Source organism: Hyla sarda, chromosome 8 (genome assembly GCF_029499605.1).
Source record: "Hyla sarda isolate aHylSar1 chromosome 8, aHylSar1.hap1, whole genome shotgun sequence".
NCBI lineage: Eukaryota > Metazoa > Chordata > Amphibia > Anura > Hylidae > Hyla > Hyla sarda.
In genome coordinates this window covers 60,815,623-60,840,103 of record NC_079196.1, presented here as the reverse complement: position 1 = coordinate 60,840,103, position 24,481 = coordinate 60,815,623, and the positions used below count along the sequence as shown (strand labels likewise).

The window sequence follows — 24,481 nt, the reverse complement described above, 5'->3', positions numbered from 1 at the left end:
TTAGATCTGGACTCATTGCTGGCCACTTCAGAACTCTCCAGCGCTTTGTGCGACCCAAAATCCGTTGGTAATCCTCATATTTCATGATGCCTTGCACACATTCAAGGCACCCAGTGCTAGAGGCAGCAAAACAACCCCAAAACATCATTGAACCTCCACCATATTTCACTGTAGGTACTGTGTTCTTTTCTTTGTAGGCCTCATTCCGTTTTTCGGTAAACCGTAGAATGATATGCTTTACCAAAAAGTTCTATCTTGGTCTTATCAGTCCACAAGACGTTTTCCCAGAAGGATTTTGGCTTACTCAAGTTGATTTTTGCAAAATGTAGTCTTGCTTTTTATGTCTCTGTGTCAGCAGCGGGGTCCTCCTGGGTCTCCTGCCATAGCGTTTCATTTAATTTAAATATTGACGGATAGTTTGCGCTGACACGGATGCTCCCTGAGCCTGCAGGACAGCTTGAATATCTTTGGAACTTGTTTGGGGCTGCTTATCCACCATCCGGACTATCGTGCGTTGACACCTTTCATATATTTTTCTCTTCCGTCCACGCCCAGGGAGATTAGCTACAGTGCCATGGGTTGCAAACTTCTTTGTAATGTTGCGCACTGTGGACAAAGGCAAATCTAGATCTCTGGAGATGGACTTGTAACCTTGAGATTCTTGATATTTTTCCACAATTTTGGTTCTCAAGTCCTCAGACAGTTCTCTTCTCTTTCTGTTGTCCATGCTTAGTGTGGCACACTCAGACCCACAATGCAAAGACTAAGTGAACTTCTCTCCTTTTTATCTGCTGTCAGGTGTGATTTTTATATTGCCCACACCTGCTACTTGCCCCAGGTGAGTTTGAAGGAGGATCCCATGCTTGAAACAATCTTATTTTTCCACAATTTTGAAAGGGTGCCAATAAGTTTGTCCAGCCAATTTTTGGAGTTTGGTGTGACATTATGTCCAATTTGCTTTTTTTTCCTCCTTTTTTGGATTAGTTCCAATACACACAAAGGGAATAAACATGTGTATAGCAAAACATGTGTTACTGCAATCCTTTTCTGTGGGAAATAGTAAATTTTCTTGAAAAATTTCAGGGGTGCCAACATTTATGGCTATAACTGTACATGCATACATGTACACATGTAGACTTTTACATGCATGCAAACTCTCACACATAGATGCATACTCACATACATACATGATATAACAAGTATAACAAATACATTGTGAATAAAAGTACAAAATGGTGTGCATAAAACACCAGTGCATGATTAAAGCAAATACAAAAGATTTAAAAAAAAGTGATACAAAAGGTGTAAAAAATTTTTTTTTTAAGAAAAATGGTAGGTGCAAGTGCAGTATTCAGATACATACTGAGGAAGGGTCCAGAATATAGGTGTAGACAGACGTGGGCTGCAGTATGCAGATGTAGGGTGCACTATATAGATATATATGGGGGCAAGGAACAGTTTACAGGTATATACGCAGGCATGGTGCATAATTTAAGTGCATATGACGGCATGGTGATGTGTACAGATACATATGCAGGCATAGTGTAGTATACTGATACATATGGAGGCATGGTGCAGTATTTTCAGCCAACCCAAACATCGATAAGCTCAACTGTAATTCAATGGTGATAGACAATCACTTTCCTGTACAGAATCTGCAGCAATAATGAAATGGCCTTTCCAGTACTTTTTCACTGATGGCCTATTGTTAGGATAGGTCAACAATACCTAATCGTTGAAGGTTCAACACCTCTCCCCTCACCTATGAGCCTTTTACCAGAGCTGCGGTGCCCAGATATACACAGTGAACAAAGGGGCGGAGGTAGAACGCTTTGTACATCGTGTAGTGGACGCACTGTGTTCTGGCAGCTCAGCTTCTGTTCCATTTAATGGGAGCCGAGCTCCAGTAGCTTACTGTGGTCATTATACAATATACAGAGCTGTCCGCTTCTTTCTCCATTCCCTGGTTTAACTGGATAACCTAAATCTGATAAATTACCAATTGCCATCATTTTTTGGGGAGACACAAAAACATGCTAAAGATCGATGATTTTCTTAAAGGGAAACTATCATGTTAAAAATACAGTCAAGTTTTCAGGCATTATGTTGTAGAGCAGGAAGAGCTGAGATGATTGATATACAGTATAGTGTTGTGAGAAAAGTTGCAGGAAAACCTGCCATTTAAAGGTGTACTCCACTGCTCAGCGTTTTGAACAAACTGTACCGAACGCTGGAGCCGGGAGCTCGTGGCGTCATAGCCCCGCCCTGCCAATGCAAGTCTATGGGAGGGGGAATGACGGCTGTCACGCCCCCTCCCATAGACTTGCATTGAGGGGGCGGGGCTATGACATCACAAGCTCCTTTTGCCAGCAGCGGAGTACACCTTTAAGGAAATCTCTACTCATTCTGGGAAAAGTAGTCAAGTAGGAGGTCCTACTCTGTGATTACTCATGCTATATGCACACGTACAAAGATGTACATGACTACATATCCCAGAATTATTCTGGAACCTTTCCAACAAAAATATATACCAATCGTCTAAGCTCTTCCTGCTCTATAACATGAGGATTGCAGATTGGACTGCATTTTAAATGTGACAGGTTCCCTTTAAAGAAACATGCGGCAAATCTACAGAATACCACATGATTGATATGGTCTTAAACAAGTCACTTTTACCGACATACTCGGGTCATGGTGCATAAAGTTACATGTTTTACCCAGGGATCGATGTGTGGTGTCTGTCTCACAGCAAATGCAGAAAGCTGCTGCCATGTGCATAGACTCTTAACATTACTTTAGTGAAATTATTATGCTCCATGTTGGTCTTTACATTTAATAGGAAGCCTTTATGGGCTCAGCAGGATAATAAATGCTCCGAATTCAATGCTCAGTCACGGGTGGTTTAATACCACTAGAAACTCATAGCGGTTTGTGCCTCATGTACATGCTACTGAAATTTAGCAAAAAGCTCAGTTGGCGTCAGGAAAAAAAAAAATAGTGTTTTAAACCGACACACACACAAAAAACTGTACCTTTGTGATGTAGAATTTTTTTAACCCATCCAAAAATGAAGTAAAAATTGAGGCCACCTGAGGTTTAAGAGCATGCCCTGCAAAATAAAAATACATACATGCACAAATAAATCAAATATAAATGAGTAAGCGGCTGTGGTGAACATTCAATGAAAAGCATTCAGGCTCAAGTGCATCATTTCCGGGGGAAGAATAATAAAGGTAAATGCATTCTTGCCATTTCATTGCTAGGCCCGGGATGTCATAAACGGCACTGACGAAAGTGTCTCACCAGGCTAAGAATGAAAGGGTTAAATAAAAGCTGCTTCTTGCTATAGCCATGCCAACTTAGCTCTCACTTGCTCACGGTGGGAAACAAAACACAGACGACCATACAACATAAAATATCCTATAGGCCAGAAAAGCTCTGACATAAAGCCGTAGGAGTCGTGTAAACAAAGATAAATAAAGGCTTTGGCAGGAGTACCTTGTGTTTGCCCTTATAGGTTCATGTTAAACACAAACTGGGAGAGAGTTGATGATGGATACATCTTATTAACTAAGAATAAGCTTAGACATTATATACATATTACTAAATGGTCGCAGTATGACTCTATATAGTTACATGGTAATGATAATGTGATAAATAGTTCTATGACTTCTAGCGTTCACGTGTGACTGCATAGCCCATTCCTGCACCTCACGCCCTCAGCACTGCAGGCTTTATTCTACCTATATTTGAAGGGGTTGTCTAGCAGGATGTAATAATAAAAAAGGAGAGAGCTCAGACCCTCTTGTAAAAACTAAACAGCATTACAGTCATTGATTTCTTGCTCCACCATTCCAATAGTGCCCTGGTCCTCATTGATCTCCATTTCCTGGTGCCTGTCTCAAGGAATCACCAGCTGAGCCAGCCATGGGCTGAGAAATCTCACGTCTGTGGACAGTGACTGGCTGAGCTGGGGACCAAAAGTGGAGATCAGTGTGTTGAGATGGGGACCAGAAATAGACAGACCAGTGTGTTGAGATGGGAACCAGAAATGGAGATCAGTGTGTTGAGATAGGGACCAGAAATAGCGATCAGTGTGTTGACATGGGGACCAGAAATGGAGATCAGTGTGTTGAGATGGGGACCAGAAATGGAGATCAGTGTGTTGAGATGGGAACCAGAAATGGAGATCAGTGTGTTGACATGGGGACCAGAAATGGAGATCAGTGTGTTGAGATGGGGACCAGAAATGGAGATCAGTGTGTTGAGATGGGGACCAGAAATAGACAGACCAGTGTGTTGAGATGGGAACCAGAAATGGAGATCAGTGTGTTGAGATAGGGACCAGAAATAGCGATCAGTGTGTTGACATGGGGACCAGAAATGGAGATCAGTGTGTTGAGATGGGGACCAGAAATGGAGATCAGTGTGTTGAGATGGGAACCAGAAATGGAGATCAGTGTGTTGACATGGGGACCAGAAATGGAGATCAGTGTGTTGAGATGGGGACCAGAAATGGAGATCAGTGTGTTGAGATGGGAACCAGAAATGGAGATCAGTGTGTGGAGATAGGGACCAGAAATAGAGATAAGTGTGTTGACATGGGGACCGGAAATGGAGATCAGTGTGTTGAGATGGGGACCAGAAATGGAGATCAATGTGTTGAGATGGGGACCATAAATGGAGATCAGTGTGTTGAGATGGGGACCAGAAATGAAGATCAATGTGTTGAGATGGGGACCAGAAATAGAGATCAGTGTGTTGACATGGGGACCAGATTGGAGATCAGTGTGTTGAGATGGGGACCAGAAATGGAGATCAGTGTGTTGAGATGGTGACCAGAAATGGAGGTCAGTGTGTTGAGATGGGGACCAGAAATGGAGATCAATGTGTTGAGATGGGGACCAGAAATAGAGAGACCAGTATGTTGAGATGGGAACCAGAAATGGAGGTCAATGTGTTGAGATGGCGACTAGAAATGGAGGTCAGTGTATTGAGATAGGGACCAGAAACAGAGATCAGTGTGTTGAGATGGGGACAAGAAATGGAGGTCAATGTGTTGAGATGGGGACCAGAAATAGAGATCAGTGTGTTGAGATGGGACCAGAATGGAGATCAGTGTGTTGAGATGGGGACCAGAAATGGAGATCAGTGTGTTGAGATAGGGACCAGAAACAGAGATCAGTGTGTTGAGATGGGGACAAGAAATGGAGGTCAATGTGTTGAGATGGGGACCAGAATGGAGATCAGTGTGCTGAGATGGGGACCAGAAATGGAGGTCAATGTGTTGAGATGGGGAATAGAAATGGAAGTCAATGTGTTGAGATGGGGACCAGAAACAGAGATCAGTGTGTTGAGATGGGGACCAGAAATAGAGATCAGTGTGTTGAGATAGGAACCAGAAATGGAAGTCAATGTGTTGAGATGGGAACCAGAAATGGAGATCAGTGTGTTGAGATGGGGACTAGAAATGGAGGTCAGTGTGTTGAGATGGGGACCAGAAACAGAGATCAGTGTGTTGAGATGGGGACCAGAAATGGAGGTCAATGTGTTGAGATAGGGACTAGAAATGGTGGTCAGTGTGTTGAGATGGGGACCAGAAACTGAGATCAATGTGTTGAGATGGGGACCAGAAATGGGGGGTATTTATCAAATTTGCCTGTTGGCAGTTTATTTTTACCATTTTTTTTTCACTTTGGTTCTTGTGGACATGCACCAAATTTATCATTTGGTGCAAGTTGTTAGTAATTTTGGCTCAAATGTTGAAATCAGCTGTTCACAGCGCCTTTTACAGAGAACTTACCACCAGAGGATGCGTATTTTACCCTGTAGAGCAGCCATTTCGGGGTCCCTCCTGCAGTATATCAGCAAGCGACATGAGTTAATTTCTTTTGTGGGGTTTATAGCCACCATGTTAAATGGATTTTATTTTTAACTTGAGTAGTTTTTTTTTTGGTTACTTTAGCGCTTTAACTTTCCTGAGCCTGTGTGGCCATGTCCAATGCTGGCTCAACGGAGGGTGAAGGTCCCTCAGAGACAACTATGTCACAGGATAGTATTGCGCAGCCCCTGAGGTGTCGCTGCTTTCACAAAAAATTTTTTTTATGTATTTTGACGGCTTTACATTTTCTGACATTGCTATGTGTGTTTTCCAAGTGCAAAATTTCTTGGAAAAAAAAACCCTAAAGGCACAAAATTGCACCAAAGATCGATTGGCGCAAATGATGATTTACTGACTAAAGTTAAAACACACACAGGACCGTGTGATTTTGAGAAAGTTGTAAAAATTTAAGTGGAGAAGATGCGCCAAACTTTGGCGCAAAAAGACACTGTGCCAAAGTCTTGCGCCAAAGTTACGGGGAAAAAAACAAATAAATCCTTTGATAAATACCCCCCAATGTGTTGAGATGGGGACCAGAAATGGAGGTCAATGTGTTGAGATGGGGACCAAAAGTAGAGATCAGCGTGTTGAGGTGGAGACCAGAAATGGAGAGAGTGGGACCGGAAGTGATGATCAGCAGGGACCAAGGTATCGTAAAAATGGCAACAGTGGGGAAGCAGAGAGGGTACTTCTTTTTGGTTGGCTGCAGTGTGACATGTCTGATGTGGGAAGCACCCGGGCCCAATGTGTCACACTGCCACTAAGCAAATCACTGGCCATAGCGATGTTCAGCCTCTGCCAGCGATTCGCTGAGCAGTTGTACGACACATTGGGCCCGGGTGCTTCTGGGCCGACACCTCACACTGCAGCTAAGGAAGAAAATCATATCGAGGGACAAGAGAAGGACATCTGAGGTACCGCCTGAGCACTGGAGGTAAGTAAAGATTTTTTTTATTCCCCTACACAATGAAGATAATTAGGAGAAAAAAAAAGCCTCCCCCTGAAAAACCCATTTTTGCGGTTCTCCATCTATCCAAGAATATTCTTATCATAGTCTGCTTGTGGATTTAGCTTTGCCTAATCATTTATTTTACAATTGCTCATATGATTCAATAGATTCAATTGATGTATTGAAGCTCATAACTGTACAAGTTTATACACATAAGCAATCCCAACATCCACCAATTTCAGGAACACCTGACTCAGTAGCTGTGTATGCACTTAATGTGCAGTGCTATTTTACTTAAAGGGGTACTCCACTGGAAACCTTTTTTTTTTTTAATCAACTGGTGTCAGAAAGTTAGACAGATTTGTAAATTATTTCTATTAAAAAATCTTAATCCTTCCAGTACTTATCAGCTGCTGTTATGATCCATATGAAGTTCTTTTCTTTTTGAATTTCCTTTCTGCCCGACCACAGTGCTCTCTGTTGACACCTCTGTTCATTTTAGGAACTGTTTAGAGCAGGATAGGTTTTCTATGGGGATTTGCTCCTACTCTGGACAGTTCCCAACATGGACAGAGGTGTCAGCAGAGAGCACTGTGGTCAGGCAGAAAGGAAATTCAAAGAGAAAAGAACTTCCTGTGGATCATACATAACAGCAGCTGAGAAGTAATTTACAAATCTGTTTAACTTTCTGGCACCAGTTGATTTAAAAAAAAGTTTTTCAGTGGAGTACCCCTTTAAATGGATTGTCTGTGGAAATAAAATTGGCTACAAGTGCTGCAAAACATTAAAATAAAACCAGACACCTGCCCCGATGCACAGTCACTGACATTCCTGACTCTGGGCTCTCCGCAGTGGTGACCCACCTACGCAGGTGGCTGAGCAGGCATTTTCTGCAGGGCCGCTGTTGTCCGGAATTGGAAAACCTGGCTGATTTTGTACACAGCACCATTCTTTTTAAAGGAACAGCACGGTTATAAGAACAACAACTCATGGAAAAAAAATAGCCATGTCTTTGCAATCCAGGAGAAACCCTTTATTTTACAAAGTCATTTCTTATACCATTATAATACAGCTGGTCCTGATAGATGGCGTGGTAGTGGTTTGAAGACCCAATGTCACCACCTTTAGTAAACCAAATGCCCACCTGCAGTTGTTTAGTACTCGGGATAGTGGTTTGGAAAGTCTGCATGCCTACAGTTAAAGGGGGTATGCAGGATTAGAAAGACACAGCTGATTTTTCCCAAAAACAGCATTGGTCTTGTCCTCAGGTTGCGTGTGGTACTGCAGCACAATTCCAGTGAAGTTAAAGGGGTATTCCAAGAAAAAACTTTTTTTATATATATCAACTGGCTCCAGAAAGTTAAACAGATTTGTAAATTACTTCTATTAAAAGATCTTAATCCTTTCAATAATTATCAGCTGCTGAAGTTGAGTTGTTTTCTGTCTGGCGACAGTGCTCTCTGCTGACATCTCTGCTTGTCCCGGGAACTGCACAGAGTAGAATAGGTTTGCTATGGGGATTTGCTTTCAAACTGGGCGGTTCCCGAGACAGGTGTCATCAGAGAGCACTTAGACAGAAAAGAACAACTCAACTTCAGCAGCTCATAAGTACTGACAGGATTAAGATTTTTTAATAGAAGTAATTAACAAATCTGTTCAACTCTCTGGAGCCAGTTGATATATAAAAATACGCTTTTTTTTCTTGGATAACCCCTTTAATGGAGGTAAGTTGTAACACATAACCTGAGGACAGGTGTGGTGCTGTTTTTCAGTGTGTAAAACAGACTCTGGTATAAAGGAATAACTGTTCATACACCTGAATTGATAGGATGGTTCTGTGGATTCTATTATATTACCCAAATGGAGAGCTCACTGGTGGTCCTCCTCGCTGGCCACCATTAGCAGACTCTTATTTCAGCACATTGCACCAGCACAGCCATAATGCAGGCCAGGGTTTCCCCAACCAGGGTGCCTCCAGCTGTTGCAAAACTACAACTCCCAGCATGCCCGGACAGCCTTTGGCTGTCCGGGCATGCTGGGAGTTGTAGTTTTGAAACAGCTGGAGGCACCCTGGTTGGGGAAACACTTAAGCAGGATCTCCTTCTCAATACCCCTAACAATACTAACCATCCTCCTGTACCATAGCATTTATGCTGACAAGCCGGTGCTCTCCCATACATTACATGCTTTATTTCCCTGAAGTCCATTTGCTTCTTCCATCACATACAGTACAGTGACTGTTCACTAATGAAGGTTTCAGTCCCTAAGTGAAGGCTTCAGATAACTGGACGGCATATTAACAAGACATTCCGAGGGTTAAAATAATTACATATTGATTCTTATTGATTGTTAAACAAGTCTGCAACGCTGAGGATATAATCTGGGAACAGCATTCTGCAGACACATTAGGACCTGATACATGAGCATGTTACAGCTTTGCGTCAGCACAAGTGCTTATCTTTACTAGGCAAACTCACCAAATAGAAACTGTGCATTGTCCATAAGGCGAATTGAGGCAGGAGCACATCTCTGTAAGACAAACAGGAAAATGAAATGTCATTGACCTCCAACTATGTAATTGTAAATATATACACATACATACAGTGATCCCTCAACATACAATAGTTTCAACATACAATGTTCTTTTCTGGACCATTGTAACTTGAAACCCGACTCAACATACAATGTACAGACAGTCCAGATCTGTGAAACATGTCAATGGCTGGAAGAACCGACCAATCAGAATGGGCAATTTTCTTGTAAAACACCTGTATTACTGAAGTGTATGCACTGACTGGTGTCTGGTAGTGCCTACCTTACAGGGTGGTATTACATGTTCTGTACTACTTTATACCTGTACCAGGGTTAGCTGCTCCTTTGGACACCAGGTGAGGGCGGCTCCATGTTATTTTTAGGACATTGTGTCTTCTGTACAGAACCCTGAAGAAGCTCCTGTCCTCTACACAGACCAGCATTTACCAACCAGGGTGCCTCCAGCTGTTGCAAAACTACAACTCTCAGGAGTTGTAGTTTTTCAACAGCTGGAGGCACCCTGGTTGGGAAACACTGACAGTGATTTACATGATTTACAGCTCCCAGCAGATCTTTCTTACTTTTATATGTACAATCTTGCTTTATCTATATTAGTTATCCACTTATTTTTGTTTAATCCTCACATTTTCCTATTTTTCGATGACATTTTTGGGCTTCAGAACCAATTACCAGGTTTCCATAGAGTTATGGTCTCAACATACAATGGTTTCAACATACAATGGTCATCCTGGAACCAATTAATATTGTAACTTGAGGGACCACTGTGTATATATATATATTACAATTATATATATATATATATATATATATATATATATATATAGTCAATGGTATTGTGGGAAAACTGGAAAAAACAAGGCTTCATATAATATATTCCAAATTTAGTCTTCAAGTGACTACATCTGATCCATTTCCAGAATATATACTTTTATTTTGCGGGACTCAAAAGCAGACATGGGCTTAATCAACAGACAAGGTTAAATCATTAAAGGGATACTCCGGTGGAAAACTTTATTTTATTAAATTTTTTTTTCAAATCAACTGGTTAAACAGATTTGTAAATTACTTCTATTAAAAAATCTTTACCCTTCCAGTACTTATTAGCAGCTGCATGCTACAAAGGAAATTATTTTCTTTTTGAATTTCTTTTTTGTCTTGTCCACAATGCTCTTTTATGACACCTCTGTCCGTGTCAGGAACTGTCCAGAGCAGGATAGGTTTGTAATGAGGATTTTCTCCTATTCTGCACAGTTCCTGATACAGGCATCAGGTGTCAGCAGAGAGCACTGTGGACAAGACAAAAAAAAGAAATAAAAAAAAGAAAAGAACTTCCTCTGTAGTATACAGCTGCTAATAAGTACTGGAAGGATAAAGTTTTTTTTAATAGAAGTAATTTACAAATCTGTTTAACTTTCTGGCACCAGTTGATTTATATATATATATATATATATATATATATATATATATATATATATATTTATTTCCACCGGAGTACCCCTTTAAAAGGGTATTCCTATCTCCACTTGTTATGCTTTTTCCATAGGATAAGAAATAACACACTGATAGATGGGAGTCCAACCACGGGGACCTTTACTAATCCCAAAAATGGGGACCCGAGTTTTCCATCAGAATAGAGTAATTGGACTAGCATGCATGTTGCCACTCCATTAATTCTTTATGGGCGCCATGGACATGGCTGTGCTCAGTTATATTCAGCAGCACTCATTTAGAATGAATAACGCATCAAAGCATACGTGTTTCCCACCACTATATTCTGATGGTAGAGTCCTCATTTTTGGGATTGATGAGGATCTTAGTAGTCAGATCTCCTTCGATCAGTTTGTTATCCCTTATTTTGTGGACAGGGGAGATGGGAATACTACTTTAAAGGGGTTGTCACTCTATAAAGACTCATCACCTATCCACAGGTTAGGGGATATGCATGAATGCTGCAGGTCTGACTGCTGGGACCCCCAGCAATCTTGAAAATGAGGTCCAAAGCTCAGAATTGAACAGCATTTACTTGTGTGCATCGCTTCTCGGCCTTTTGGCTAAGATCAAGTGTAGTATCTGTTCTTATCAGTTTTCATGCTGGTGGGGATGGGTGCTGCATGGAGGATGCAGGTGTACCAGGGCTTTCCGGGGCTGGTTCTGAGGAATCAGCTCGACGGCTGCCCCGATGTGACCTGTTCCCTCCGGGTCTCGCCACGAGGCTGAGAGGGTCTAGAGCCGAGGTACTTTTGTGCCTCGGGGAGTGGTGACCCCGAGGTGCCGAAACTCACTGGGAGTATCGGCTCACTGAGTTGAAGCACGGGCACCATAATCTCTTCACCTTGTGGCACTCACCTCTTGATTCCCGGCCTTCTGGCTAGGATCAGAGAAATTTTTATAGATCCGGCCGGATGTCCGGGCAGTATATCTGCACACATTCACTTATTTATTTATTTTTGTCTCACTGTGTCACTTTTTGCGTGTTGTGTGTTCACAGGATTTGTCAGGATGCGGTAGCCCTTCTGGGTGTCCCTCCTGGCGGTCTAGGGGAGGTGTGTGTGGCCATTAGGTTCCGCACCTCTCTGCAAACACCCCGGGTACTCCTGCTTTGGCAGGGTACCTACCGTTATTGGCTCTGCGGGCAGATACCTTGGCTAACGCCAAGGGGGATGCCGGGAGCATTTGTGGTCCCCTAGTAGCTTCGGCGAAAAGGGACATCGAACCTGGAACCTCGCAGGTACCTTTTGGTCCGGAGGCGAAGGGTAAGGTTTGTTGGGGGGGCCTCTCTCCTATCGGAGAAGGGCTTGCGATAGACCGCATCCTTTGTGCATGTTTTTTTAGTGTAACACGTTTGCACTTTTTCTTGCACTTTGGGTGAATCGAAAGCACGTTCCTCAGTTTAAAAAAAAAAAAAATTTACTTGTGTGCACTGCTATATAAAGGGGTTATCCAGGAAAAAACATATATATGTGTAAAAATCAACTGGCTCCAGAAAGATAAACAGATTTGTAAATTACTTCTATTGAAAAACCTTAATCCTTTCAGAACTGATGAGCTGCTGAAGTGGAGTTGTTATTTTCTGTTATTCTCTGATGACACCTGTCTCGGGAACTATCTAGAGATGTCAGCAGAGAGCACTGTTGCCAGACAGAAAAGAACAACTCAACTTCAGCAGCTGATAATTATTGGAAAGATTAAGATTTTTTAATAGAAGTAATTTACAAATCAGTAACTTTCTGGAGCCAGTTGATATATATATATATATATATATATATATATATATAGATAGATATAGATATAAATATAGATATAAATATAGATATAAATCTAGATAGATATAGATATAAATATATATAAAAGTTTTTTCCTGGAATACCCCTTTATTTAGGATGAAATGCCAGAAAACAATTTTAAGATCACAAGGGGTCCCAGCAGCCTTTCCCCCCTCCCTGCCCATGAGTATATACTTAATAGGGTGACAAACCATTTAAAGTGAACAGCATAACCACAGGTATGAAGCAGTTTATAATGGCTTACCAATTTTGTCACTATTGCAAAGTACATTGGCGATCCATGAAATGTAGTTTGAGCCCAGCCTAACAAGGTTTATCAACTTAAATAACATGAGTAGTTCTCAAAATGTTATGTATATTCAATAAAACATTGAGCAGTGGTCCATAGGCTTTATAATCATCCTGAATAATTCCATAATCCCATGGCATGGCTAAGAATCCCAGCACTTGGAGTTAGTAGCATCACTTGTATAAGAGTACTTGGTATCTATCGCATAACAGTTTTTTGCCCTTCTCTGTATCAACACACTAGGGTTATAAGTAGGACTTTAGGGACCTTTGTCTTTTTCCAACCTTATCCATTGTATACAAGTAATGCTACATATCTCAATAATGCCAAATGGTCTACCAACATATCAAGAGAGGTTCAAATAAAGTTAAATGAATGTGGCTGAGAGTGGTTATCACATCCCCAACAGTGTGCACAAGGGTGTAATGCATTGTACTGCTGTATGGCGTCATATGCTGCATGGCACTATATTAAAGGGGTATTCCAGGCAAAACCTATTTTTACATATATATCAACTGGCTCCGGAAAGTTAAAAAGATTTGTAAATTACTTCTATTAAAAAATCTTAATCCTTCCAATAGTTATTAGCTTCTGAAGTTTTCTGTCTAACTGCTCAATGATGATGTCACGTCCCGGGAGCTGTGCATGATGGGAGAATATCCCCATAGGAACTGCACAGCTCCCGGGACGTGAGTCATCAGAGAGCAGTTAGACAGAAAACAACAACTCAACTTCAGAAACTAATAACTATTGGAAGGATTAAGATTTTTTAATAGAAGTAATTTACAAATCTGTTTAACTTTCCGGAGCCAGTTGATCTATATAAAAAAAAAAGTTTTGGCCTGGAATACCCCTTTAACCTGTTAAGGACATAGGACGTTCTCTAACGTCCTCACTACCTGGGCTTTAATGCTCAAGGACGTTAGAGAACGTCCTGTTGTATTTCCGATCTCTGCCGCTCGCCGGGCAGAGATCGGAACTGGATGCCTGCTGAAATCCTTCAGCAGGCATCCAGGGCAAACGCCGAGGGGGGCCATGTAGGCCACCCATGTCGGCGATCGCCGCAAATCGCAAGGGAAATCGCCCTTGCGATCTGCGGCGATACCGGGCTGATCGGGTCTCTGGGACCCGACCGCCCGGTAATTTCGCATGATCCCGGCTGTCACAGACAGCCAGGACCATGCTGAAGTATCGGAGCGAGGTGGCAAGCCTGCCACCTCCTCCTATACCCTGCGATCTGTCGGTTAACTAACCGACCAATCGCAGGAGGGGGGGGGGGCGGTTACTTCCACCCGCCCTGCCCCTGGAAGTCCGGAGAGGACGGGAGGAAGACCGGAGGATGCGGCGGGGGACGGGGGAGTGCTGGGGACCAGCCCCGGTACTTACCTCGTCCCTGAAGACCCGGATCCCGGCGAGGAAGATGGCGGCGGCGGCGACAGGTGAGTAGATCTTCAGCCGTGGTCGGGCCCTTTACAGCAATGCACGTCGCCGTAAAGCGACATGCATTGCTGTAATGGAACCCTGTATACTGCAACTCCCAGCATGCCCAGACAGCCCTTGGCGTCTGGGCATGCTGGGAGTTGCAGTTTTGCAACATCTGGAGGTCCACAGTTTGGAGACCACTGTGCCCTTCCAGATGTTGCAAAACTACACATCCTCAGCATGCCCTTACAGTCCAGACATGCTGGGAGTTGTAGTTCTGTAACATCTGGCCCTTCAGATGTTGCAGAACTACAACTCCCAGCATGCCTGGACAGTTTTGGCATACTGGGAGTTGTAGTTTTGCAACATCTGGAAGGGCACAGATTGGGAACCACTGTATTAGTGGTCTGCAAACTAGTCCTCCAGATGTTGCAAAACTACAACTCCCAGCATGCTGGGAGTTGTAGTTCGGCAACATCTGGCTCTAAAGATGTTGCCGAACTACTACTCCCAGCATGCCTGAGAATGCTGGGAGTTGTGGTTTTGCAACAACAGGAGGCACACTGGTTGGGAAACATTGTCTGTTTCCTAACTCAGTGTTTCCCAACCGTGCGCCTCCAGCTGTTGCAAAACTATAACTACCAGCATGCACTGATAAACTGTGCATGCTGGGAGTTGTAGTTTAGTAACAGCTGGAGGTCTCCTCCCCCCTGTGAATGTAAAGGGTACATTCACATGGGCAGGGGGCTTACAGTGAGTATCAGGCTGCAAGTTTGCGATGCAGCAAATTTTGCGCGGCAGCTCAAACTCGCAGCGGGAACTCGCTGTAATCCCCCGCCCGTATGACTGTACCCTAAAAACACTACACTACCCTAACACAAAATAAAATAAAAAGTAAAAATAACACACTACATATACACATACCCCTACACAGCCCCCCTCCCCTCCCCAATAAAAATAAAAAACGTCCGATATGCCACTGTTTACAAAATGGAGCCTCCAGCTGTTGCAAAACAACAACTCCCAGTATTGCCGGACAGCCGTTGACTGTCCAAGCATGCTGGGAGTTTTGCAACAGCTGGAGGCACCCTGTTTGGGAATCACTGGCGTAGAATACCCCTATGTCCACCCCTATGCAAATCCCTAATTCAGGCCTCAAATGCGCATGGCGCTCTCACTTTGGAGCCCTGTCGTACTTCAAGGCAACAGTTTAGGGTCACATATGGGGTACCGCCGTACTCGGGAGAAATTGTTACAAATTTTGGGGGGCTTTTTCTCCTTTAACCCCTTATGAAAAGGTGAAGTTGGGGTCTACAACAGCATGTTAGTGTAAAAAAATAAATTTTTTACACTAACACGCTGGTGTTGCCCTATACTTTTCATTTTGACAAGAGGTAAAAGGGAAAAACGCCCCCAAAATTTGTAATGCAATTTCTACCGAGTACGGAGATACCCCATAAGTGGGCGCAAAGTGCTCTGGGGGCGCACAACAAGGCCCAGAAGGGAGAGTGCACCATGTACATTTGAGGTGATTTGCACAGGGGTGGCTGATTGTTACAGCAGTTTTGACAAACGCAAAAAAAAAAAAAAACACATGTGACCCCATTTCGGAAACTACACCCCTCACGGAATGTAATGAGGGGTGCAGTGAGAATTTACACCCCACTGGTGTCTGACAGATCTTTGGAACAGTGGGCTGTGCAAATAAAAAAATTTTGTACAGCCCACTGTTCCAAAGTTCTGACAGACACCAGTGGGGGGTAAATGCTCACTGTACCCCTTGTTACGTTCCTCAAGGGGTCTAGTTTCCAAAATGGTATGCCATGTTGGGGTTATTTTGCTGTTATTTTGCTTAAATTTAAAATTTGGAGGTGTGTAAACTCCAACATTAATGCGCCTTGAATATCTACCAGGCAGCATTAAGGAAGCACCTGTGAGGCCAGGCACCCATAATAGCCAACTCAGGTGGGGCTTGCAGCTTGCCTCCCTCCTCCCATTGCATGTGTGCGTAGTAACACTGGAGGGTATCTGGAAGGAAGTTGTGAGCCAGCCGAATGCTGCCGTAATTGCCCACTGGCCCCTGTTCTGTTTATCAAGCACAGGTAGGACTAGCGTTAGGTCTCGCACCAAATTGAGAAACCTTGGCGTTGGTGTGCGGGCTCTGGTGTGTCCTTCATATAAGGATACACTGGCGAATGTCTCAATTTTAACATCAGTGTTGAGGGATAGCCAATGTATTGTTTACATCTACCACAGTAGTGCATCCATATTCTTGTATTGTATTTTGCTGTCCTGGCACCATAGGGGCTTCCTAAATGCGACATGCCCCCCGAGCAAAATTTGCTCTCCAAAAGCCAAATATGACTCCTTCTCTTCTGAGCATTGTAGTTTGCCCGTAGTGCACTTCAGGTCCACTTATGGCGTACCTTCATACTCAGAAGAGATGGGGTTACAAATTTTGGGGGGTATTTTCTGCTATTAACCCTTGCAAAAATGTGAAATTTGGGGGGAAACACACATTTTAGTGAAAAAATATATATTTTTTTTTACATATGCAAAAGTCGTGAAACACCTGTGGGGTATTAAGGTTCACTTTACCCCTTGTGACGTTCCCCAAGGGGTCTAGTTTCCAAAATGGTATGCCATGTGGGGATTTTTTGCTGTTCTGGTACCATAGGGGCTTCCTAAATGCAACATGCCCCCCAAAAACCATTTCAGAAAAACGTACTCTCCAAAATCCCCTTGTCGCTCCTTCGCTTCTGAGCACTCTACTGCGCCCGCCGAACACTTTTCATGGACATATGAGGTATGTCCTTACTCGAGAGAAATTGGGTTACAAATATAAGTATAAATTTTCTCCTTTTACCCCTTGTAAAAATTCAAAAATTGGGTCTACAAGAACATGCGAGTGTAAAAAATGAAGATGGTGAATTTTCTCCTTCATTTTGCTGCTATTCCTGTGAAACACCTAAAGGGTTAAAACGCTGACTGAATGTCATTTTGAATACTTTGGGGGGTACAGTTTTTATAATGGGGTCATTTGTGGGGTATTTCTAATATGAAGACCCTGCAAATCCACTTCAAACCTGAACTGGTCCCTGAAAAATAGTGAGTTTGAAAATTTCGTGAAAAATTGGAAAATTGCTGCTTAACTTTGAAGCCCTCTGGTGTCTTCCAAAAGTAAAAACACGTCAATTTTATGATGCAAACATAAAGTACACATATTGTAGTTGTGAATACATTTTTTTTTAATTTGGAATATCCATTTTCCTTACAAGCAGAGAGCTTCAAAGTTAGAAAAATGCAAAATTTTCAATTTTTTCAGCAAATTTTGGAATTTTTCACTAAGAAACGATGCAAGTATTGACAAAATTTTACCAATAACATAAAGTAGAATATGTCACGAAAAAACAATCTTGGAATCAGAATGATAGATAAAAGCATTCCAGAGTTATTAATGTTTAAAGTGACAGTGGTCAGATGTTCAAAAAACGCTCCAGTCCTAAGGTGTAAAATGGCCTGGTCCTTAAGGGGTTAAGGCAAGATTCAGATGCATTGCTTATGGAAAAGAATAACTCTGTATGCAAACCAATCTGTATAAAATAAAAATTGCATGCCAAAATACTTCTACACTTAAAGGAGATCTCTGTTGGAAAGGAACTTATCCCTTATCGGCTGGGGCCCCCACGATCACCGGTACACGACCCCAGCGCTCAGTGAGGAGCACGTGCTGTAGACGGCACATGCTTCATTCATGGAAGCACCAAAATAACCAGAGTACAGCTCTCAGGCATCATCGGCGCTCCCATAGGAATGAATGGAGCGTGTGCAGTCTACTGGTAGGCGACACGCGCTCCTTACTGAGAGAGCTGAGGTCCCGTTCTGGTAATCGCAGTGGGCCCCAGCAGTAGCACCCCCTGCGATCAGCTACTTATCCCCTATCCTGTGGATATGGGATAAGTTAGTTTTCCCTGGAGTACTCCTTTAAGTTTTGGTAACTGGCACTCTTTTGGGTATGGTCACACGTGCCATATTTTGCTGCATATATTCTGCAGCTGATTTTGCTACTCATTGACTTCAATTGGTAGGAAAATACGCAGCAGCAGCAAATACAAAGCAAAATCCGGCACAAGTGCCCTTACCCTTAAATGGACTTGAATTACCGTATATACTCTAGTATAAGCAGAGTTTTTCAGCACGATTTCTCGTGCTGTAAACACCCCCCTCGGCTTTTACTCGAGTGAACTCTCCGCCTCTCAATGCTGGGAGTTGTAGTTTTGAAACATCTGGAGGTCCGCAGGTTGAAGACCATTGCGGCCTTCGTCATCATCCAGACCCACCTTTAGTTTTCTACTCACCTCCCCTCGGTGGCAAGGAAGGGTGAGCTGGTCCGGGCCATCTATGCTGCAGGGACCGTCCGGTGGGGAAGGTTAGTAGCTCCGGGCTGTCCATCTTCACCAGGAGGCCATCTTCTCTGCTCCGGGCCGGCCCCGGACTAGTGATGCAGCAGACGCCCTGCGCGTTGTCGGCAAGGCAACATCACTAGGCCGGGGCCGGCCCGGAGAAGAGGGCCTCCCGGGTGAAAATGGACAGCCTGGAACGACTAACCCTCCCAACTGGACGGTCCTTGCAGCATAGATGGCCCGGACCAGCTCACCCTTCCTTCCCACCGAGGGGAGGCGAGTAGAAAACTAAAGGGGGGTCTGGATGATGACGAAGGCCACAGTGGTCTTCCAACTGTGGACCTCCAGATGTTTCAAAACTACAACTCCCAGCATGCCCGGACAGCCGATGGCTATCCGGGCATGCTGGGAGTTGTAGTTTAGCAACATCTGGAGGTCCGCAGGTGGGAGACCACTGATGAAGGGATTGACATGGGGTGATGATGAAGGGGAGGGGGGGATGATGACAGGGTGATGATGATGAGGGTGTTAATGACGGGGGTCTGGATGATGACAGGGGGGGATGATGTATTTCCCACCCTAGGCTTATAGTCGAGTCAATAACTTTTCCTGGGTTTTTGGGGTGAAATTAGGGGCCTCGGCTTATATTCGGGTCGGCTTATACTCGAATATATATGGTAGAAAAGAATTTGAATTAATTTCTGATCAAATACTAAAATCAAATATTCACCAATTGAAAGAATATATGTTATCTTTAAAGTCATGAAGCACGTTGCTTTATGGCAACCAGGTGTTGAAATGATGGGAAATGTAATCCGTGCACCATCTGATAACTGCGATTGCACGTTCCCAGTGAATGAAAACACACAGGTCAGTGATCTGCTGCGGAACGCTGCATAATTCACCTCGGGGCCCAGCTGTGGTTATCAGCCGCATAGACATTACATAAGTAGGGCAGACGTGAGCACAAGACCACAGTGATACAGATATGGATTTTGTTCTTTATCATTATTTCCTGTGTTATGGCAGATATATAAAGCAATGAAATGTGCATGTTCTCATGACACTGTCCATAAATAGAATTAACTAAACTGTTGGTCATATTACAAATTAATCTGCCATAAAAAATGAATTAATGTAATGATAAAGAGCATTTCCAAATAAACACTACACAAATTTTCTTTCATCATCTTAAATAAATTTCCCTGTACTGATCTGAAGATGCTTTATACATGGGACATAAAATGTGTACTTGTCTTTGGTGTCGGGGAGATTGTACATCTCAGACAACCATTTCTCTCAAAGATCCCCCAACAACAAGCTTGTCCTGTCACCAGACGTCCAGCAGTTACCTGGGATTTGCGAGGGTGCCCCGCAGAAAGTATTCGGAATCCTAGCATGGCAATCTGGGTAGCCCTCCAAAGAGAGAGGCCATCTTTGTAGTTGTTTCTGTAAAGAATTGAGGATTCTACGAGGGGCCCTCTTTTTAAGTCCCTTCGCAATTTTCATTTTTCTTTCTCCTCTTTGCCTTCTAAAAAAAGTAACTTAGGGTGGGTTCACATCACGGTTTGTCCCCACGGTCTTTCTGTACGGTTTTATATTTGAAACTGTATGCAACCGTATCAGAAACCGTAAACAATGCATTGGAAACCTGATGTATCCGGTTGTGTGCGATTTGTTTGTAATAGTGTTTTTTTCCCCCCTGTACTCAAAACCATGTTCTACCACGGTTTTTGGTCCGGGTGAAAAACCGTGTTGTATCCGTATACGGTTCTTGTAACATGGCAGTCAACGAGAACTGTAGTGAACTGTATGTGTCTATGGTTCAATCCAGGTTTTCCTATAAAGTTTTTAAAGCGTACCTGTCATAGTGCAAAAAAAAAAAAAAAAAGGAAAACAAGTGATATGTTACTCAGGACCCAATTCTGATCATGTGCATATAATTTTTATGTGTCTCGGACCTATATATCCAGAGATATAAGCATTTATTTGCTGGTGAGTTACTTTTTCATTGTGCAGGCTGGAGGGGGCGTGTCAGTCTGTCTCCCTCACAGGAGCAAGCCTGGACAGCCAGCCAATCAGTACTCTCTACTCTGTAACCCTTTCCTCTCTGGTTTTATGCTGTGTCATGTGTCAGAGGAAGATACTTGGAGCTTGCCTGCAGCAATCAGAAGACATTATGGTGAATTCATAACAGGATAAAATGTATAAATATAAGAATAGATCTTTATAAAATTAGTGCAAGGATTTTTTTTAGATAAAAGTCTAGTTTCTTCTAGTAAAGCTGGATGCTAATCAGCATAGCTGTCACTATGTGTGTCATTCATCTTTCACAGACTCCTAAATGTCTGATCAACTTCTTTGTCATTCAGGAGTCTGAGAAAGCTTTGACTATTTCAGCATGCTGGGAGTTGTAGTTTAGTAACTGCTGAAGCTGCAATGTTTGTAAATAACTGTGTTAGAGCAGTGTTGCCTACAGCTGTTGTAAAACTACAGCTCCCAGCATGTCCACACATCCTTTATCTGTAGTTTTGCATACACAATAGAAATCTCCTATACTGGATACCGGTATGCTTTATGGCCGGTATACAGTATGCTGTAAAATCTTGGCTAGTCTGTCTGGCTAAAAGACAGGCGACCCCTAGTGGTGGCTATTTTGGGCCGTATACGGTTAAAAACAATTTACAAGTTCTTTTTAAGCACACTGTTACATAAAGTTTGGTCCGGTTTTGAGGAATACAGTTTTGACAAAAAAAACTAATAGAAAACCGTGGGGAAACCTTGATGAGAACAAGGGCTAACAAGTACCTCGCACCACGCCTATCCGACCATCAGTGGCTTTGATTAAAAGCACTTTTTAGCGTCACGAAAGCCTGCAAATATGATGTAAAATAATTGTTGTACACAACACCTGCACACAGTACAAAGGCTGTGTGCAGGTTATTACACTAAAATTTCATGAGAGTTGCACTTTAAAAATTCATAAATATTAATATGCTAACAGTTGCCCTAATCTGATCCCTATAATTTACCGTATTTATTCATCTGTCTAAGGCAGTGTTTTCCCAACTAGGGCACCTCCAGCTGTTGCAAAACTACAACTCCCAGCCTATGGCTGTCCGGGCATGCTGGGAGTTGTAGTTTTGCCACAGCTGGAGGCACCCTGGTTGGGAAACACTGGTCTAAGGGGACTCATGGAAAATGTGTCAGGGCATACTCTTTGACCTTTGAAGAGGTAATTCCACATGAAGGGGGGAGGCCGAGCCCAGAGCTTCAACTTTTGTAAAGATCCTGTCCTATCTATATACTGGTGTCACCTTTCACTGTAATCCTGTACAGATCACTTTCCAGCAGCCTCCTCATCATCACAGAAAGACAAGGTAGTGTTAGCTTTTTATTAGGTCTAATAGCCAAAATGAAAAATAATTTTTGCTATTGCACTCCTTATGGTAAATAAAAAAAATCTATTTAATATACTTTGTTTTTAAAAAAAAAATGAAGTTTTCTATGTTTTATTTGTGTTTAAAAAAACTGCCACTAGGTGTCGCCCTACTTGTCCAGAGCACATTCCGTCACATTCCGTCACATTCTTTGGCACATACTTTGGACTTCTGCGTGCCTGGCAGAAGTCCAAACACAGGAAATGCAGTCTGAAGTGCTGAGGAGGGTGTGTCCAGCCTTATCCAATCATAGTTCTCCCCTGTGTGGCTTCAGATGATGTCACACCAGCTGGGTAACGCCCCATCCCAGTCTGCGAACCTCAACACGAGGCTGAGCAGTAAATACAGGAGCAATATCAAGGTAGAAACCTAAAATATAATAAAAAATAAAGGCAGGGGTGGTTTATCATGATGGGGGCAGTGAACTGGGAGGATTATAACATTTATCGAGTTAATGAGAGGTACTCTTTAAGGATGCAGGATTATTTTAAAATATTGATAGTAAAATGGAAAAAAAAATATGTAAAACTAAACTTTAACATAAAAACTTGACTCAAAGAATACGTAATTTTCTGTTGACACATTCCTTTTAAATACAGAAAGCACACTTGACATCACTTTGTAGGAAAATATTACAGAATTAAACAGTGGGATAAAAGTTTTGGATTGGTTTAAAGTAACATTTGCACCATGGCTTCTGATTTTACAGGTTCCACAACAAATATAATGGATTCTTCATGACCCATTTAATGGATGCAAGATTCATTACTCTGCCTTACATTTTTTTTTTTTTTTTTTTTTTTTGCAGTAGTACTTTGTACAGGTTGGGTGAATCTATGCGACAACAATCTGCAACACATAGGGCATGCTGCATATTTTCATGTTATTTAAGGAGTTCTATTGACGTTTACTGGACTACACTTTGCTACATATTTCACAGTAGTAGTTCCACAACAAATATACCAAGTGTGAACAACAAATTTGCGTTAAAATTTGTATCTCTTGTCGCTCTTACCAGTTTCAAAAAGTACAGAGAAAAGCGGGGTGGGTGGGATCTTTAGGGAGGGTGGTCATGGCCTCCAAATTTTAGACAGATTTTGTAAGAGCAGGGTCTCTTTAAATCTCCTGTTTTTTTTCTTTGTTAGGTTGCTGTGTTTCCACCCTGACCTATCATGGTTTTGTCTCACCCACCTATCAGATACCTGGTGTGACCACGCTTGTTTAGATGGCTATTTAAGCCTTCACTTGCTATGCATCTTTGTCAGTGAAAGACGATATCATCTGTAGCTAGCGTTCTGTATTGTATTCTGCTTTCTGGTATTTGACTTTGGCTCTGTTTTCCTGGATTAGCCCCTTGCTTTCTGATTCGGCACCTCTCTGGCTCTTTCCTTTCTAATTTCGGCTTGTTGACTGATTTATCTGGTTTGTTTTCTTCCTCTGTATTGTTAAAGTGTGCATTTACCTTTAGTATTTCAGAAAATCCCCTGACCTATACCTGAGTATTTTTGTAGTTTGTTATTTTGACTCTGAAGTCCCAGCACTTAGATAGGCAGGAACCGTCTTCGTGGTTGTGGATCCGTCAGTAAAAGTGCATACGCAATAGGAAGGGAAAGAGGTTGTGGGCAATTGCAGGACTTCACCATTTTCCTGCCCATACATGACAGATTTATTAAGAAAGCCAGAATATGACAACTTTTTGTGCACAGTTATGGTTGCTTTTATTAGGTATAGGTTTCATTGTATGTGCCACATTTATTACGAGGCATGCATGTTTTAAAGAGAATTTGAAGGCTATTTTACCTGCACTAAACCAAATATATTGGGTTATAGTTCGGATGAATAGCTGTAAAAATAAGTGTAACATTACATATGTCTGAAGTTCTGCCCGTCAGAAGCTCCTTGCTATAGAGCACCAGCACGCAATGGAGGTGGGGGGCCGGCTCGTGCAGCTTCCCCTGATCACTTCTCACTCCTCCCTACACCTGGCTCTGACGTTATGGAAAGAGGTGGAATGGGGATTGAATATTAATGAGGGAGGGGGAGCTGTGCGAGCCAGCTCCCATTGCATGCTGGAGCTCTATAGAAAGGAGCTTCTAATGGACAGAAATTCAGACATACGTAATGTTAACATGTAAGTTACTCTTCACCCGCACTATAACTCAATATATTGTGTTTATTGCGGGTAAAATACAGGTCAGATTCGCTTTAAAAAATCTGACAGAAATCCCTCCACTTTTTTTTTTTCATAGACCGGTGCAAG

At 42.6% G+C, this 24,481-nt stretch overlaps 1 protein-coding gene and 1 pseudogene across 2 annotated transcripts in view; one reads left to right on the top strand and one right to left on the bottom strand.

Annotated features, from left to right (window-relative positions):
- The window catches only part of AGPS (alkylglycerone phosphate synthase), a 269,903-nt gene that overhangs the window by 76,835 nt on the left and 168,587 nt on the right, over positions 1–24,481 (bottom strand). For both annotated transcript variants that reach the window (XM_056534693.1, XM_056534694.1), the window contains exons 12-13: positions 9,308–9,359; positions 3,033–3,109 (exon numbers count right to left, since the gene is read on the bottom strand). In XM_056534693.1, coding sequence (XP_056390668.1) covers positions 3,033–3,109; positions 9,308–9,359 — 129 coding nt within the window. The remainder of the gene's footprint in view (positions 1–3,032; positions 3,110–9,307; positions 9,360–24,481) is intronic.
- On the top strand, positions 11,415–11,574 carry LOC130289985 (U2 spliceosomal RNA; annotated as a pseudogene).